Raw genomic sequence first — 15,203 nt, forward strand, 5'->3', positions numbered from 1 at the left:
ATATAGACCACAATGCATTGCGTTTGAACAATTTTTGCGGGAAAAAATTTCTTTAAATGCAATTTTTTTAATAAACAATCAAGATTTTCTTCCGCAGAACACAGTGGATTCATAAATAGTTGTTGTAAAAAGCTCGTATTGGTGAGTGTGTGTCTGAATTGCACTAAATGGTTCCGCACTATAGTTTTTTGGTAGTTAGGGATTAGGGCGGGAATTCAGACACAGCCCATGTTTCAAAGATGAAACCATGGCTTCCAAACAGCAACAGCCCTAAAATACCAAACTGTAGAAATATTCATGCCCAAAGACATGTTTGTAAGACATCCTGAAGTTGATTTTTGTAACCTCTTCAATTAATAGTGATAGTGATTAACTTTATAAGGTAATTAACATTAAATTAGCTAAAACATGTAAAAAAGAAAAATACCTTTATAAACACTGCATAAATATGGATTCAGCAATATGGGGATTATAATATCTGTGTGTAGAGTATGTTAGCAATAAGCTTCACTAACGTAAAGAGTCAAAAGTACCACTGACACAAAAAATAGGGTGGGACCATGGTCCTCCAAGCTTATGGTGGATTTTGGTAGGAACTACTCATTCAGCAGGCTTAAAAATCCTGTTTCATTCACCACTAACAGTGCGCAAAAGCCAAGGATTACATTGGAGGAGGAAATTGATCTAAAAAGCCAAGGCTTAAGACGCTTTGCTTTGAAAATTCCAAACAACTTTTAAAAGTAAGTTATCAGTTCTGACATAAGTGTAAAAATTCATGGAATTGTTGTTGTGTTGTTCTGAGATAAATAGTTTTAGAAATATTTGAAAGAAACCTTTTTTGTTGTTACTGTTATTTTTATTATTATTTTTCATGTATCCTATGTAATTTTTACCTTTAAAGATGGTGGTGGATAAAGATAGGCGCTCCAGAAGTGCATTCAAGGACACAAAAGTCGGGTGACTAAGTCTTGTTTGTCGGAAACAGATGTTACAATAATTCTTATGAGAGTCTGTTTAGCCTTCATCCACTGCAAACACATTCATGTACAGCAAACTCATTGTTCCAACTACAACAGGGAGGAACAAGGGGGTTATGATATTGCACTTCTTTCTCTTGCCGAAGGATAATATGTAATACAATCACACACTCTACTCATAGTGACAGAGCGACTGCAATGGGAAGATAATGCGTTTGCTTTTCAGGGCCATTCATCTGATGCTGTTGCTGTTTGTGGCACAAATAACCTGTTTTCTAACCCTTGGTGTTAAATCCACAAAAACAAGTACAACAAAAAGGTCCTCACAACAATAAAGCAGTGTTCGTTATCTGTGAAAGTGTTGCTTAGGTCTATTAAATCCTGAATTTGGGATTCCACAATAAAAGTGTGCGTCTATTTCTGAAGGTGAAATATTTTAAGAAAGGAATCTTTTGTTTTTACTTCCCCGCTTAAGGGCAGCTGCCACTCCAGCTATATGTATTTTTGCCTCTTTTCTTTTAAATTGGAAAGGTACTGATAAGTAATTTATCTCAATTTGAGAGCTATAAGTAAGCGGGAGCTAAAATGGAAAATTCACAGGACAAAAGCTGTCCTTGTTAGAAACAGCCTTTTATACCGTACACTGAATGGAACATTAAGCCTCTTAGAAACATAGATATAAATTGTAAGTCTTTCAAGAGCTAATGCAATATTGCCTAAAAAAATAAAACATAAAGATGAAGACATGAGAAAGAAAAAAAAACATTATTATTATTTTCACCCATATGTAGTTCACATTCTGCTGGTTTTTACTTTCAGTAATGAAATGCAAAATCCAAAACAAAAAACGTGTAATATTAAATAAATAACATTATTTAACTCATTATGCCACCACTAAAATGGTTTTACACTTAGCTTCGTTGGCATAGTGTAATTATCAAATTTAATACAGGTAGTTTTTTTTTGGGCCAATTTCCTAATTTACCATCCTTTTGTAATTCTGGCTTAATTTCTAAACATTTTTATAAACAGGTAATATGATTCTAGTGGAGTTAACTCACTAATGTGAGGAATGAAGAACAGTGCCATTAAAAAAAAAAAAAATCTGTGCTTCTTATTTTTACAGTTTTGAGTGAATGCATTAACCCACAAGAACCAGTTTTTCCTGGAAAATGATACATATTTTTGATATTTATTTTTGTTACAGATGTCAGCAAAATCATAAAGAAAGCTGGACTTTTATTGTGAAGGGGAAGAGATTCAAAATGAATGCTTTCTTGTTGAAAGAGTGTTTAAAGGCTTGTCTGTTTGGTGACCCATTTTCTTGCGTCCAGCAACTTCCAACTGTATTTAACATTTACTACATGCACACTAAATCATTAAAAAAAAGGGCAGAGAGCCAACATGCCTCTCCTGGCGTTCTCTGAACTTCCTCTGCAGTTGGCCTCTTAAAAGCCTGGTTTAAAAAAATCATGTCCAACACGAGAGCCATCACCCAGTTTCCATATATAATTTACAGCACGCGTTTCAAACTATTACTTACCTAACCTCTTACATGTTGCTATTTTATAGTTCCCTCCTTCTGCTTATCTATAATTTCTTCTTTGTGCAGAGAACTTCTGCTCATCAGATAGCGGATACCACTTTACCAAGGAGTGACCCCAATCTCTCGGCACCGGATAAAGGTAAATATGATCTTGTTTACAGTATTTGTTTACAGCTTGTTTGCACAGTCATGCAGGGCACAGCAGCGATAGACAGTTTGGGCTTTCGCCAGACCTTTTTGTCGTCTACGGTGGCGTTTATCCGTCTAGACGTTTTGTGTGCTGAGCCAAATGTTGATTGGAAGCACACCATTTCAACATTGAGGGGGATGCAGACATAAAGACAATCCAACAATCTGTTTGTTTGTTTGGGATTTATTATATGCATTTCCCAAATGTGGTAATAAAAGAGCAGAGAGCCTCTCCGTGGAGCTGGTGAATAGTAATGGTAGTGCCGCCTTGAACTGGTTAGCTACAAACATGGTTTTTCTGCTTTCAGCGAGATTTGCACCTCGGAAAAGGGCAGAATAAGTGCATCCCCTTATCTGCTCAAGGCCAGACCACTTTGGCAATTTCAAAGAATATTCTCCAGATTCAAGCCAAGGTGTACTGTTAAAAAAAAACTACCTTCACGCTAAGATCCAGGCATCTACAGGTTACCAGACCAAACAACCAGCAGCGTAGTTTCACTGCTTGAGAGGAAATAATTAGTCGGGGATGAGAGAAAACACACCTTCCTTGGAAAGTGCGAAGTTTGGATGTGATGGCTTCCTTGCGTTTCACACACACACACAAAGACACAAACACACACACCTCTCTGCGTGACTCAAGTGCGATGTTTGAATAATGAAGTGAGAGATGAAGACAGAAAATCTCCCACAATATGGTGATGTGGCCCTATTATGCACGCGACAATTAGAAAAGGTGTGAGAATTTACACCAAACTTGTTCCTGGATGCTTTTTTTTTTTTGAACCGCTAATTATTTTTCCTCAGAAAGTGTTATGATATCATTCTAACACTGAAATGTGGAACAGAAAGAGTAATGAATAACTGCTTAAGATAATCAGGCATCGGTCACTGTAGGCCAAGTCACACAGCCACTGCGGACATTTTGCCCATTTTTGGGCATCCGGGTTCAAAACTCTGGCGGTCACGCCTCGCTACACAAGTTTTTAAATCCAATTTCAAGCTCTACTTCTGAAATGTGACCATTGAACAGACATTGAAAGTTAAACCAGTTGCACTGACCAATCAGGGACTTGGTTTTATTAATGACGTATGGATGGCGTCCTTTTTAATTCACCGAAATGCCAACCGTTTGAAAGTTGATCATGGAAGGAGAGATTAATTGTGGTTTGTGCTTGGTAAGAAATATATGACACCATGTCTTTCATGTATCGGAATAGAGATGTTTAAAGTGTAGGAAAGAATCCTGGAGTAAGATTTGCATCATTTTGACAATTTGAACCAAGCCTCTTCCAAAGGCTAGCGTGTTCAAGAACCCGCGGTCTTGAACATGACATGCTCAATGTATGTATAGCATCAGAATATATCTGCACCTAAAGTAGCTGTGGGACTGGAGCTAGCTTCTAGAAAGCCTAAAGATTCAGAGAATTGTGCAAAGATGTATGCAGGAAAAGATAGAAATGATTTAAAAAAAAAAACTCCATCTGAATTTTCAGCATCTTTTTCTGGTCAAAAATAAATGTTAGATTTTCCCTCAGATAATTAGATGTTTTTAGCTTTTCAAAATATATTATTAATATTCCTGTAATGTCAAATTACAATGCCTCAAATGTGGGAACAACTTCCTTAGATGTGATTGAATGGCTAATGGTGATGAAAGACCAAGAAATCGTGATTCTTTTTTTCCTGCTGCTTCACACTATTGTGACATGCTGTGTGTTCAGTCACACAGACAACATTTCTGATTTTATTTAAAAAAAAGGACCAACTATTACTGTTTTTTTTAATGCAATAGAGAGAATAAATGCGCTGGAAAAATATGATGGGATGTCAGATCTCATGCATCAGAGGAAAGTATTTTATTTTGACTAAACTGCACAAAAGAGGCAGAATATTTTTAAAAAGGAACCAAAAAGAATGTATGTTATTTGGGTTTCAATGGCGACATCTCAGGTGTTAGAGGGTTAAATCCATAAACATATTTTTTTTCCCAATTTGATTTCTGATGAAACACAGTTCAATTAAATAAACATTTGTCAAATTTTCCTTTGTCAGTTTCTATAAAACCAGTGATTTAGAGCGAACATTATGAATTCTTACGTTTTTTTACTTTTTTATATATACAAAATGTGTAAAGCAAGATGAATGCTGAACCTTTTAACACTGGCGACACCCAAATAACACACGAATATTTTCCTAACGTAAAGTGTTGCTTAACAGCGCAACGCTGCTTTTCTCCACTTCAGAATCCGCCAGAACTACGTTAATTGCGTAAATGTTTACAGAAGTGGAAAGAATGTCGACACTGAAGCTTAAGCTCTGATGTTAAAGGCTTAATATGTCTGTGACTCCACATCGATAAAGCCATTCTGAACCTTAGCAGCTGTGACATTTCCAGTGCGCTGTGAAAGTGGACCGACCCAAACAATAATGTAAATTGTTCTGATTACAAGTATTAGTATTAGTTGTACTGGAGTAAAAGTCGCAGGAGCCAAAAAATGTAAATTAAAGAAGAAAAACAACATATTTCAGTCACAGTTTTGGGAGAAAAGTACAACAATCGGTTGCTAAAGGGCAATCAGTTGTTATTGGAAAAATAACAACAAATATTTATTTTTTTAAAACCACAAATAAGTCGCTCCTCAGTATAAGTCCTATCCCAGGCCAAACTATGCAAATAACCATGACTTATACCTTAAAAAATGAGGTAAATCCACTTTTTCCTCAGTGAAACACTCTTATTTGTGCTTATACCTAGGATTTATTATAACATTTTGTCTTCAAGGAAATATTTGTCAAAATTGTTTACTGTCAAAAAGTATTGGACTAGGTTTTTCTTTTCATTTTGTATCCTTGTTGTCTGTCATCGTATGACCTAATGTGCAAACGTGTTTGTGTGATGTTTTGTGCAAAGATGTGACTTGTGGTGTTTCTGTGTGCCATAAAGTGAGACCCACTCCCAGTAGCTGGAGCCTAGACAGTGTCAAGGAGGGCGGGCCGTCCTTCTCTGACTCTGTCTACAAAATGCAATGCCCTCCTGTTCCCCCTAGGCCGCCATATTCAGGTAAAAGCAGCAGATCCTCCGCTGAAGAATGCCACTAATTTTCCAGTCTGGCTTTTGACACCTGGTGCTCTAACCAACTCCTTCTGCTGAGGCGTTTTCTCCATCTGAGTCTGGCTGTCAGCTTCTAATCCTGGTGCCAGATGGCAGCTTTTCCCAATACTAACTGACCTGAAATTCTGATAACGTCCTCTTATGAAACACGCCGGTTCAGCTGAGTCCGGAAATCTTTCCAGACACCTGAGGAGGGGGGGGGGGTTCCTTGGGTCGATGCTGATTTAAAATTCCACTCCATTCCGAGGCTTTTTCCTGTTCAATCCCCCAGAGAGATGCATGTTATTCCATTTGTCTGCCATTGACTTAAACTGTGTTTTAGTTGTTTGCCCATTTACAGATGCAACAGACTTGACTTATTCCCTGTGGTTTTAGTGCACTGCCCACTGGCAAATTCAGCAGATGGCCCCCCTTTTTTCTTCTCCCCCGTTTTCTTGGCGTGTATTGTTCTAAAGCAGATGTTGGGTGCAGGAACAGCTTAAGGCAGTGTGCAGGACCTGCAGAACATCAGCACTCGCTGGATTCATCGATGCTTAGAGCCGCTGGGCCCTTTCTGCTCTGTGTGTGTGTTTGTGTTTGTTTGGCTCATGCTGTGTCATTCTGGGGGGGGGGAAAGAAAACAATACACTTCTCTGATTTGAGTTTGTTCTTGTCTGTTTTCCTTCTTCTCTTAGGATCCTCAGCTAAAAACATGAGGTCCCAATCCCCGGTTCTCACGTCCAGATCTCCCCAGAAGGTTAGTAAACGCCACGAGTAGAATAAGCCGTGCAGCCAGGGCAAAAAAAAACAACGATCTGACATCCGCAGAAATGTTCCTAGTAAATCATTTAGCAATCAAATAGTAGGTTTTCATCATAAGATTGAAAACATTACAATTAGACAGTAAGAAATACCCCATCAATCAGCAAGGTTTCTGGCTCCCAGGTGTTTTTCATCAATGAGCTGAATTTACAGGGGGGGGGCACCTGGTTACAGCTCATTGCCTTTATTAGAAACACCTGTGCACAAAAGCGGCCAATCAGTTTCAAAAATTCTCCACAAAGGCCAAAGAGCTGTTGGAGGACGTTACGACTGTAGACGCCAACCTGAACGCATCGCCAAGCGGTTCGATACAAAGACAACAGCAGCTGCTGCAAGTGTTCGCAAACGACAACAACCTGAAACACACAAAGGATCGGCTCGAGGAGAAGAACGTCAAGGTCGATAGGAGGGGTCTTTGGCAGTTTTCAGACAGGTTTCCCCCCAATCGTAAACCACAGGACTGTTGTTACTAAGCGTGTATTCAGACTAGAAAAGTCTTTTGTTCTGGACCCAGTCCGCTTCATTTGGTCCGGATCAAGTCCAGAACCTTGGCTTTGATCTGCCGCCAAGAGGACTTTCCTGCCCTGGAACAAAGCTTGTAAACACAACCATGTGACTAAATATGTCTTCATTCATTGGTCAGGAGTTATGAGGGCGTGGCAGAGCAACTAGAGACAGAAACTATGGAAGTCCTGTGCTTTTACTTCATTCCAACTTCATATTTCGCTCACCAATTTGAACGTCTGTGTCAACGTCAAGCTCTACACTTTTTAATGCTGCTTTGGTCCGGTTGTTTTGAGAGAACTCAGTTAAAAAAATACAAGACATCTTTTAGAATCACAGCAGCGCGGGAGCGTGCCGTGTAACAAAACACAGTAAAGTGTGTAAAACAGAGGTGTTAAAATAAATGTTCTAACAAGTACACAGTTGGACTCTTTTTTTTCCTATTTGATAACGCGACAATCGTGGCTTTACATTTGTCCGTGTTTAGATCATGTGACCACCACAGCTACAGTTGCCGTTTTGGTTCAGTTGTTTCGCTCAGAGAGCTAATTTTATTCGGACTGAGGAATCTCAGGGCGAACCAAAGCTCAGTCCGACTAGAAACAAACAGAGACCACCTCCAAAGACGCGTCTGAGAGCGATTTGGTCAGCTTGGGTGTATTTAGACTGAAAATGTGGTCCGAATTATTGAGGGAAACAAACTTTTGTTCAACCAGGTGTGTCCAGTCTGAATACACCCTAAGAAAAGATTTGAAATATAAAAATGAGAGCTGACCCCGCCCTCAGAAAGGGGTCAAATACTTAAACAGTAATTTCTTGCTATATCACGGCTTTGTTGATTATTTTTAGTAAAAGTTTGCGTACCTTTTTACATTTTTCTTTTCTTTTTACAGTGCTTTGTGTTCTGCATCCTGATTGGCTGTAGAGTTGTTCATGCCGTTCAGAACGGGTTCAGTTTGTCAAATCTACACAAATCTTCAATCGCGATCAGATCTTTGACATAATTTTGATGAAGGTTTGAACTTTGAGAGTTTGAACAAGAGAAAAAGGAGTGAAAATGTTCATGTCTCTCTGAGGAAAGTGGATAATGTGTCATTAGGAATTTTACAGCATGAAAGCATCTAGAATAATTATTAAAATAAATCTGAATCTTTGGCCGACTTTGTGTATTGCAGGTTATCAACGTTATTCTGTAAACAAGGGACCACCGTTCTATCTGATTTAACTTTTTCAGATTAAATTTGTCCCTCACTGTTCACGGAAACTCGATTTTCAACTCATAGACCAAATATGTCGTTGAAAGACCTTTTTTTTTTGTGACCTGTCTTGCCGTGCCTCACATGCTTCAGAGCGGCTCCTGGGTTTTTCTCCACCAGACTGAGGAGCGCCGCATTACTGCTCAGTGAAGCTGAGAGCAGCTCTGCCGCTGCCGATTTAGTCCTTTTCATGTCACGGCTGTCCCAAAGAGGCCTGAAACAGGACTGCCTGGAGGGCCTCGACTGCATTATAGGGATCGTGTCACCGATTCTTTAAGCGCTTTAGCTTTGTCTTTAAAAGAGAGTGAACCTTATTTACTTTTCTTTTTTGGTTGATTTATCAACAGAGAGGTAGAAATAAGTTTTTAATGTCTTTGACCTCAAAATGATTTTTTTTTAATCTTACTACAGATAACTGATTATTCTCACTTTGTCTCTAAGCTCTGATTCATGTTAATGAGCCTCTTATTAGTAAAAGGCAGGAAGCCGAAGCAGAGGAGGAACAGGAAAAGGTTAAGTAAGCGCTGAGAGAGCTCTTAATGAGGGTGAGGATACGCGGCTGAACTCAAGTCACTTCTTTGGGAGTTTTTTTGGCTTTTCTCACAAACAACCCCGGAAACAGTGGGAGCTTTCCCGCAGGTGTGAAATCTTCTCATGTATGTGCGAGAACATATCTGCCTGTGTGGTCGTCATGTGGAATGACAGAGAGATACCCGAGTGTGAGTGACAGCTCGGCGCTCAGCATGCTCCATCAGTCAGATTAGCGCACGGTGACGTGCGCGCATGTTGCCGAGCGTCTTTGTGTGTGTTGCCTCGGAGGGAAGCGGCGAGCTGCCCATCACCGCACACCCAGGGACAGATCCTCCACAGACCTCCAGCAGGGCCCCATTATCTGCCGCGTGACCGCAGACATGCCAAACACACACACCACTCAGTACAGCCAGGGGGGCCCGCTACCGGACCCGCTGACCCACAGCACGCATACCGACACACCCGCACCGACTGGTCAGGACGGCAGAGCCGACACTCGATGGAGAGAAGCCAGTCAGAAGTTCAAATTCCTTATCAGCGCTTCACTAAACGTATAGATTTTCATTTCCCTTGATAAGGTTGTTCCACTTGAACGCGCCAAACCCTTTAATGAACCAAAAAACCTTACAGATCAGCTCCATACTCCACTACATCCAATTAAGCTTCAGCAGATACAGTGCCAGCGCGGTGTAATTGCTTAGAAAAACAGTTTGAAGAGTGATTAGGCTTTCTGATGAAGAAAGTGCGGCATATTGTGTTTTCTTGACTCAGTGAACAACGACCATTCATGGAGATAAGAAAGAAAAAAGCAGCTCATCCTGTCTTTTATGTAGACTCTACTTTATTCTCCAATAATGTTTCTATTGGGAGCAACACACTGTTTTAAGCAGAAATGTCACTTAAAATTATATATATAATTATATATATAAAGGGTCTATATATATATATATATAAACTAAAAGTTTTGTTAGGGAAAAAAATATACCTTAAATATTACATGCCAACCATTCACGCCTCTGCATCGTCTATTGTTTTTCTAACAATGGACGTCTCCAAGGGCGTTGTCCTGCTTATGTCACGGACACGAGGAAAAAAAAAATCACATCAATTATTAATACTTTTTTGGTTGAAATTGTTTATCACAACAAACGAACTGTTTGATATGTGGTGCGACTCGTCGTGGAAAGTTCATCTCCTTCCGCTTTTTTTTTGTCCATAATTTCGTTTCAAAGAATCAAAGTCCACGAGTAAAATTTCTTGGTTTGCTTAGATCTGTGCGAAATATCCACCTTTATTCTGATCAATAAATGGGAATCAACAAATAAACAATTTCATTCATTTAGTAATAACAGCATTATTTATTACCGTGTATTTACTCTTTATCAAGCAGTATCGTAAGCAAGACAAAAAGATAGTTACCTATTTTAAATTATCGATAACATTGGTGTTGAATTGGGTAGAAATACTGTCATGTGCAGCATAACCCTTGTGCTATCTTGTGGGGTCCAGATGACCCCAGTGGGGTCATCTGGACCCCACAAGATAGCACAAGGGATAAAGCCCTTGGAAGGACAAAGATCTCTCCTCTCATCTTATTGTTGGGATAAATTGATGAATAACTTGTATCAACTTACGTTCCAAGTTTCAGTTTTTCTGGAAATCATGTGGGGTTTAGGCCAGCGCAATAATTCAAGCTACGTGATCAAAATTTCTTTTGTAGGTGTCCATTATCATTTTTTAATAAACACCCTGCAGCCAATCAGAATCGAGTATTCACCCGGACCATGACACAACTAACAACAGGAAGTGTTTAAGGAATAAAACATTATTGGGAAAGTTTTATAAAGTAAAGGAAGTAAAAGTTAGTTACCAGGTGACAAAACAAACGTGAATGACTAAATTATTTCCTCCCACTTTTTATATATAAAAAAAAAAATTTTGTAAAGAAAAGTGGAAAATCTGAGATTTTCAAAGTTTTTTTGCGTAACAGATCTAGACAAAAAAGACAGATTTGGTTTCAGGTGGGAAAAATATTCTGTTATTTTAGCCATTTAAAACTAAAAAAAAAATCGTTTGAAGTGTAGCAATTAAAAAATATTTTTCAAATTTCAAAACTGAAAGCAAAAAAACGCTGGAAGTATTCAACTGAAGGTTGTTTTCATAAAGGATAATTTTATCATTTTTCTTTGTTTATGTAATTAATGTAAAAAAAAAAAAAGTTCAAACACCTACGGCCAGTTTGTTACTCCTTATTTAATAGCTGAATAAAAGGAAATTGTGGATCTTGAAAGCCGTATGATCCATTCATTTATGCGTAAAAAATGTTACATTTGGTGAATTTCTATGTTTTATTAGAACTGTAGTCTCTCCAACATGCAGTGATGAGGTCCCATAAATAAAATGTTGTTGCAGCCCTTGAGCTGCTATTTTAGGAGTTAATTGAGTCTGAAAACGGTTTTTGGATTACATGATGAAATACTTTTCAGAGGGAGCTTGATTTTCCTGTCATCCGTTCTTTGTCTCCACAGTCAACGGTGCCGCCGTTCACGCCGTCGCCCACCGAGTGCCAGTCTGCCAGCTTGGTGTCCAACTCGCCCGTCCTGTCCGGCAGCTACAGCAGCGGCATCTCGTCTCTGAGCCGCTGCAGCGTGTCGGAGGCTTCAGGCACCGAGCTGCCCTCGCTGGACCACCCGCCGTACCCTCTTCCCCCGCCGGGCCCCTTCCCAAACTCCACCTCCAGCGGCTCGGACGAGCCGATCCGCAGGGAGAACAAGACCCCTCCTCCCTACAGCGTGTACGAGAGGAACAACCCCCGCAGGCCCGTGCCGCTGCCTCACAGCCTCTCCATCCCGCCGCAAACAGACCCGCCGGCTCTGCCGCCCAAACCCCACCAGCTGCGCACTGGCAGCATGAAACTGGACGGAACTGCTGACCCGCGAGTCCCCAAACCCAGATCTCTGCCCAGGAAGGTGTCCCAACTATAGGTGCTAGTTCAGGGGCTTTGGGGGGGGGGGGACATCACACACTGGCATAATTTGCACTTTTCTACTCAGCACTCATTCTTTTTTGTGATCTTCATTCCCATTTCACTGAAAAACCTGTCAGTCAGAAACAGATCAAACTAAATTAAGCAGAAAATTCCCTTTTTTGTGTTTTCTAGAGGGAATGTGAATTTGATCCCAGTCGTTCTTCACTTTCAGCTTTAGATGATCGATTAGGAGAGCAGGGTCAGTCATTAGGTCTGATTACGGAACACTCCAGATAAAAAAAAACCACTTTGATATGAGTACTAATCTCAGATATATGTATATTGGTATAAATGAGAATTGTTTTCGCCTTAAGTATTGGAAACAGTCTTTTATCAGTGAGTCTTGCACGTTTTTTTTTTTTAACAACTCCGTATTTGTATGTTGTACAGCAAAAAAAGGTGCTAAGGGCCTCAAGTATGCATTTCAATGAAGTGAGGAAGATGTGAGGAAGATGAGTTGTGGATTTGCGCCTAATCTGACACATTCAGACTGTATTTATGACCGTATATGATCATTTTAATGCAGTCTTTGAGGATATGTGTTCAACTCTTTTTGGCACAAAATAGTTTTTTGGGAATTCTCATAATTTTACGTAAAGCTCGTAAGTAGTTTGAAGACTTGAATTCTCAGCTTCACAATTTTTGGGGGCTTTCACACTGAGGTAGTGGACTCTGTTGGAATGAGCAGGAAGTCGAAAAAAAAAATTCTAATTCTAAATTAATTTAATGTCATGTAGTTTTTTCTGCTGGCCTTTGGGGGGCAGTATTGAACAAAACGATCATGAAGCAGCAAGAACAAAACCAGCCCGTTCTTGAGACAATCTCTATAATCGCTGTTTATTTTCCTCCATACTTTTATTGCATTTCGCCAGCGCTGCTGATAATATTTTTCGGACCACCAGAATCTAAAGCGCAATATTAATAAACCGAGAATGAACAGCCTATTTCAGGCTGTTTCACGGAATCAAGTGAAACAAAACAGTCAGATAATGTGGTATATGACTACATTACCCAGAATACCTGTAGGGGCCAAGAGGCAGGTGATTGGTCAGAGGTGTTGATGGGAAGTTTTTTGTTTTTTTTGTTGATCTACATGTTTCCCATTTATTTTTGCAATAATTACCCCTTGCAGAAAGTTCAAAACAATATTCAAGTCAAACTTTATTGACAACTCAACACTCACGTTTTTACTTCAAATGGTTGAAGCACAGTACGCATCACTACCAGGCGCCTGACTGTGGGATCCATATGTCTCGTTTCCACTCTGCTAATTTGAGCGTTTCCATTAGAAAAAGGACCCATTCAGTCAGACCGGATCGTAACTGTTTTGGGCCCCTGTTGGTTGTAGGTCGATGGACAAATGGAACGGATTGGTTACTGTTGAAACCCATTGATAGGCTGAAGGTCACTACAACAGGAGAAAACTCCAACAAAGCGGATGTATTTATCTTCGTCGCCCGCAATCTTCTCTCAAACAACATTAAATGTTTTGTAAATACGAAGTACCAAAAGCCAAAAAGGAAAAAAATGAGCTGGCGTATGACCTCCTTGGCTGTTATTAACTTCACCCCGCATGTGCCGTGACGGTCTAACTTTGAATGGAAACACTCACCTGAATTGCCTGGACCATTCTAAACTGGACCAGACCGGACCATAAATGGAAACGAGGCTCTAATACCCCAACAATCAAACAGTGCGGCTTCATAGTTTACCAAGGACGTACTAAAACATTTTGAGTTTTTTTGAGTGCCATGTACCACAGAAAACAAATCCAGGAGGGTAAGCATAACCAGAATATCTAAAAAAGCATACCAGACTATATTTTATTTTGGAAAATTTAATTTTTGCTTATTTTAGCCAGAATGATGATCAACTGTTTTCAGGCAGACAAGAGTTCAATCAATGGATTGAATTGATTGAATAGATTCAGAGTTCAGGTGCGTTTTCACATCTCGCAAACAAAGCAACTGTAGTCCAGACCCAACAGCCCAGTGTGAAAGCAAAACCCCCAAAAGTCAACAAGAAAAGGTGTCTCATTTACTATCAAGTCATGAGTTTGGACCAAACACATGCACACAAACCCGACCTTGCACTGCCGTTGCCGTTTATGTGAACGTTGTCGTTTCCCGCATGGCGTAGAAACCCAGAGATCTTCTCTGACCAGTTCAGTGAGTTAGCGCCATCATCATTTTTGTGCCAAAGCTAAGTAAATGGTAGTTTGCTCCCCATTTTGTTTTTTCTTAAATTAAGCTTCTTTTACTTAAAGGAGACTTAAAAATGAATTTTTTTAGACTTGAAAGAACATTTCAAGTAACTTTAACTGTAAAATCCAAATTATTCACAATTGTTTTTGTATCTAGATAAGCACAAACGCGGTTTTCTCTTCTGTTAAAACCAATCCTTTAACGGTGACCTCTTTTTATTCCTTTTATTTTTTAAGCAGGAAGTTTCCTTATCAGATGAAGAGTAAGACGTGAATGTCAGCATCAAAAACATTTTCAAACAGATTCTTGTCAAAAAGAAGGATGTGTATGGACTGCACTACAAACAGTTGTTCATTTCAGCCAAGTCATGCATTGCAGCAGTGAAATTGATTCTTTTGTGGTGCGCATATTTCAGCATTTTTTTAATACGGGAAAACTGCATTTTTAGCAAAAAAGATGAAGTAATTCAAATAGTTGCCACCTTTTTCAAGGAACAAAAAGTAGATGGGATTGTTTGTATGTTCTTTTCTAAATTCTTTTGGTGAACTTTTTGGAGATTAAATATTCATATTAATCAGTACTTAAAGAGCGTGTAAATTATATGATGAGATTAATGTAAGTACGCCAAATATAAAAATTTGTGTATTTCAATTCATGTAAATACGGTGTTTTTAACAAAATGTAGCTATAACAATTTACAGCTTTGAATGTAATGTTAAAGCAGCAAAATGATTATTATAAATGTTTAAACTTCTATTGTTTTGTGAGTGTAGAAGAACTAAAGTCATGCCAAATGACTCATTTAAAAGTTCAATAAACTGCCTGATGAAACAGAAATGGATTGAATGCTTGGTGTCTATGGTATGTTGAGGAACAGCTTTTTAGTTTTTATATTTTTATATGTTGAATTATATACAGAATATCCCTAATTTGAAAAGAAACATTTTTAAATGAAACACTGGCCTCTACACAAAATATGTCTTGAGGTAACAAGAAAGAATAAAGCCGCAAGCGGCGTTGTATGGCCCGCAGACGCAACCCGCCTCCACGCCCAA

At 39.2% G+C, this 15,203-nt stretch overlaps 1 protein-coding gene across 4 annotated transcripts in view; it reads left to right on the forward strand.

The window, feature by feature from the left end:
• The window catches only part of dock4 (dedicator of cytokinesis 4), a 152,657-nt gene extending 137,668 nt beyond the window's left edge, over positions 1-14,989 (forward strand). For 3 of the 4 annotated variants that reach the window (XM_011490916.3, XM_020714318.2, XM_011490917.3), the window contains 4 exons: positions 2,590-2,662; positions 5,657-5,773; positions 6,499-6,560; positions 11,445-14,989. In XM_011490916.3, the coding sequence (XP_011489218.1) occupies positions 2,590-2,662; positions 5,657-5,773; positions 6,499-6,560; positions 11,445-11,900 (708 nt within the window). In that variant the 3' untranslated portion in view covers positions 11,901-14,989. The remainder of the gene's footprint in view (positions 1-2,589; positions 2,663-5,656; positions 5,774-6,498; positions 6,561-11,444) is intronic. The other variant, XM_020714319.2, reaches the window with a different exon arrangement.
• Positions 14,990-15,203: the final 214 nt, after the last annotated feature.

This window comes from Oryzias latipes, chromosome 23, assembly GCF_002234675.1.
Source record: "Oryzias latipes chromosome 23, ASM223467v1".
In the NCBI taxonomy this organism is placed as follows: domain Eukaryota; kingdom Metazoa; phylum Chordata; class Actinopteri; order Beloniformes; family Adrianichthyidae; genus Oryzias; species Oryzias latipes.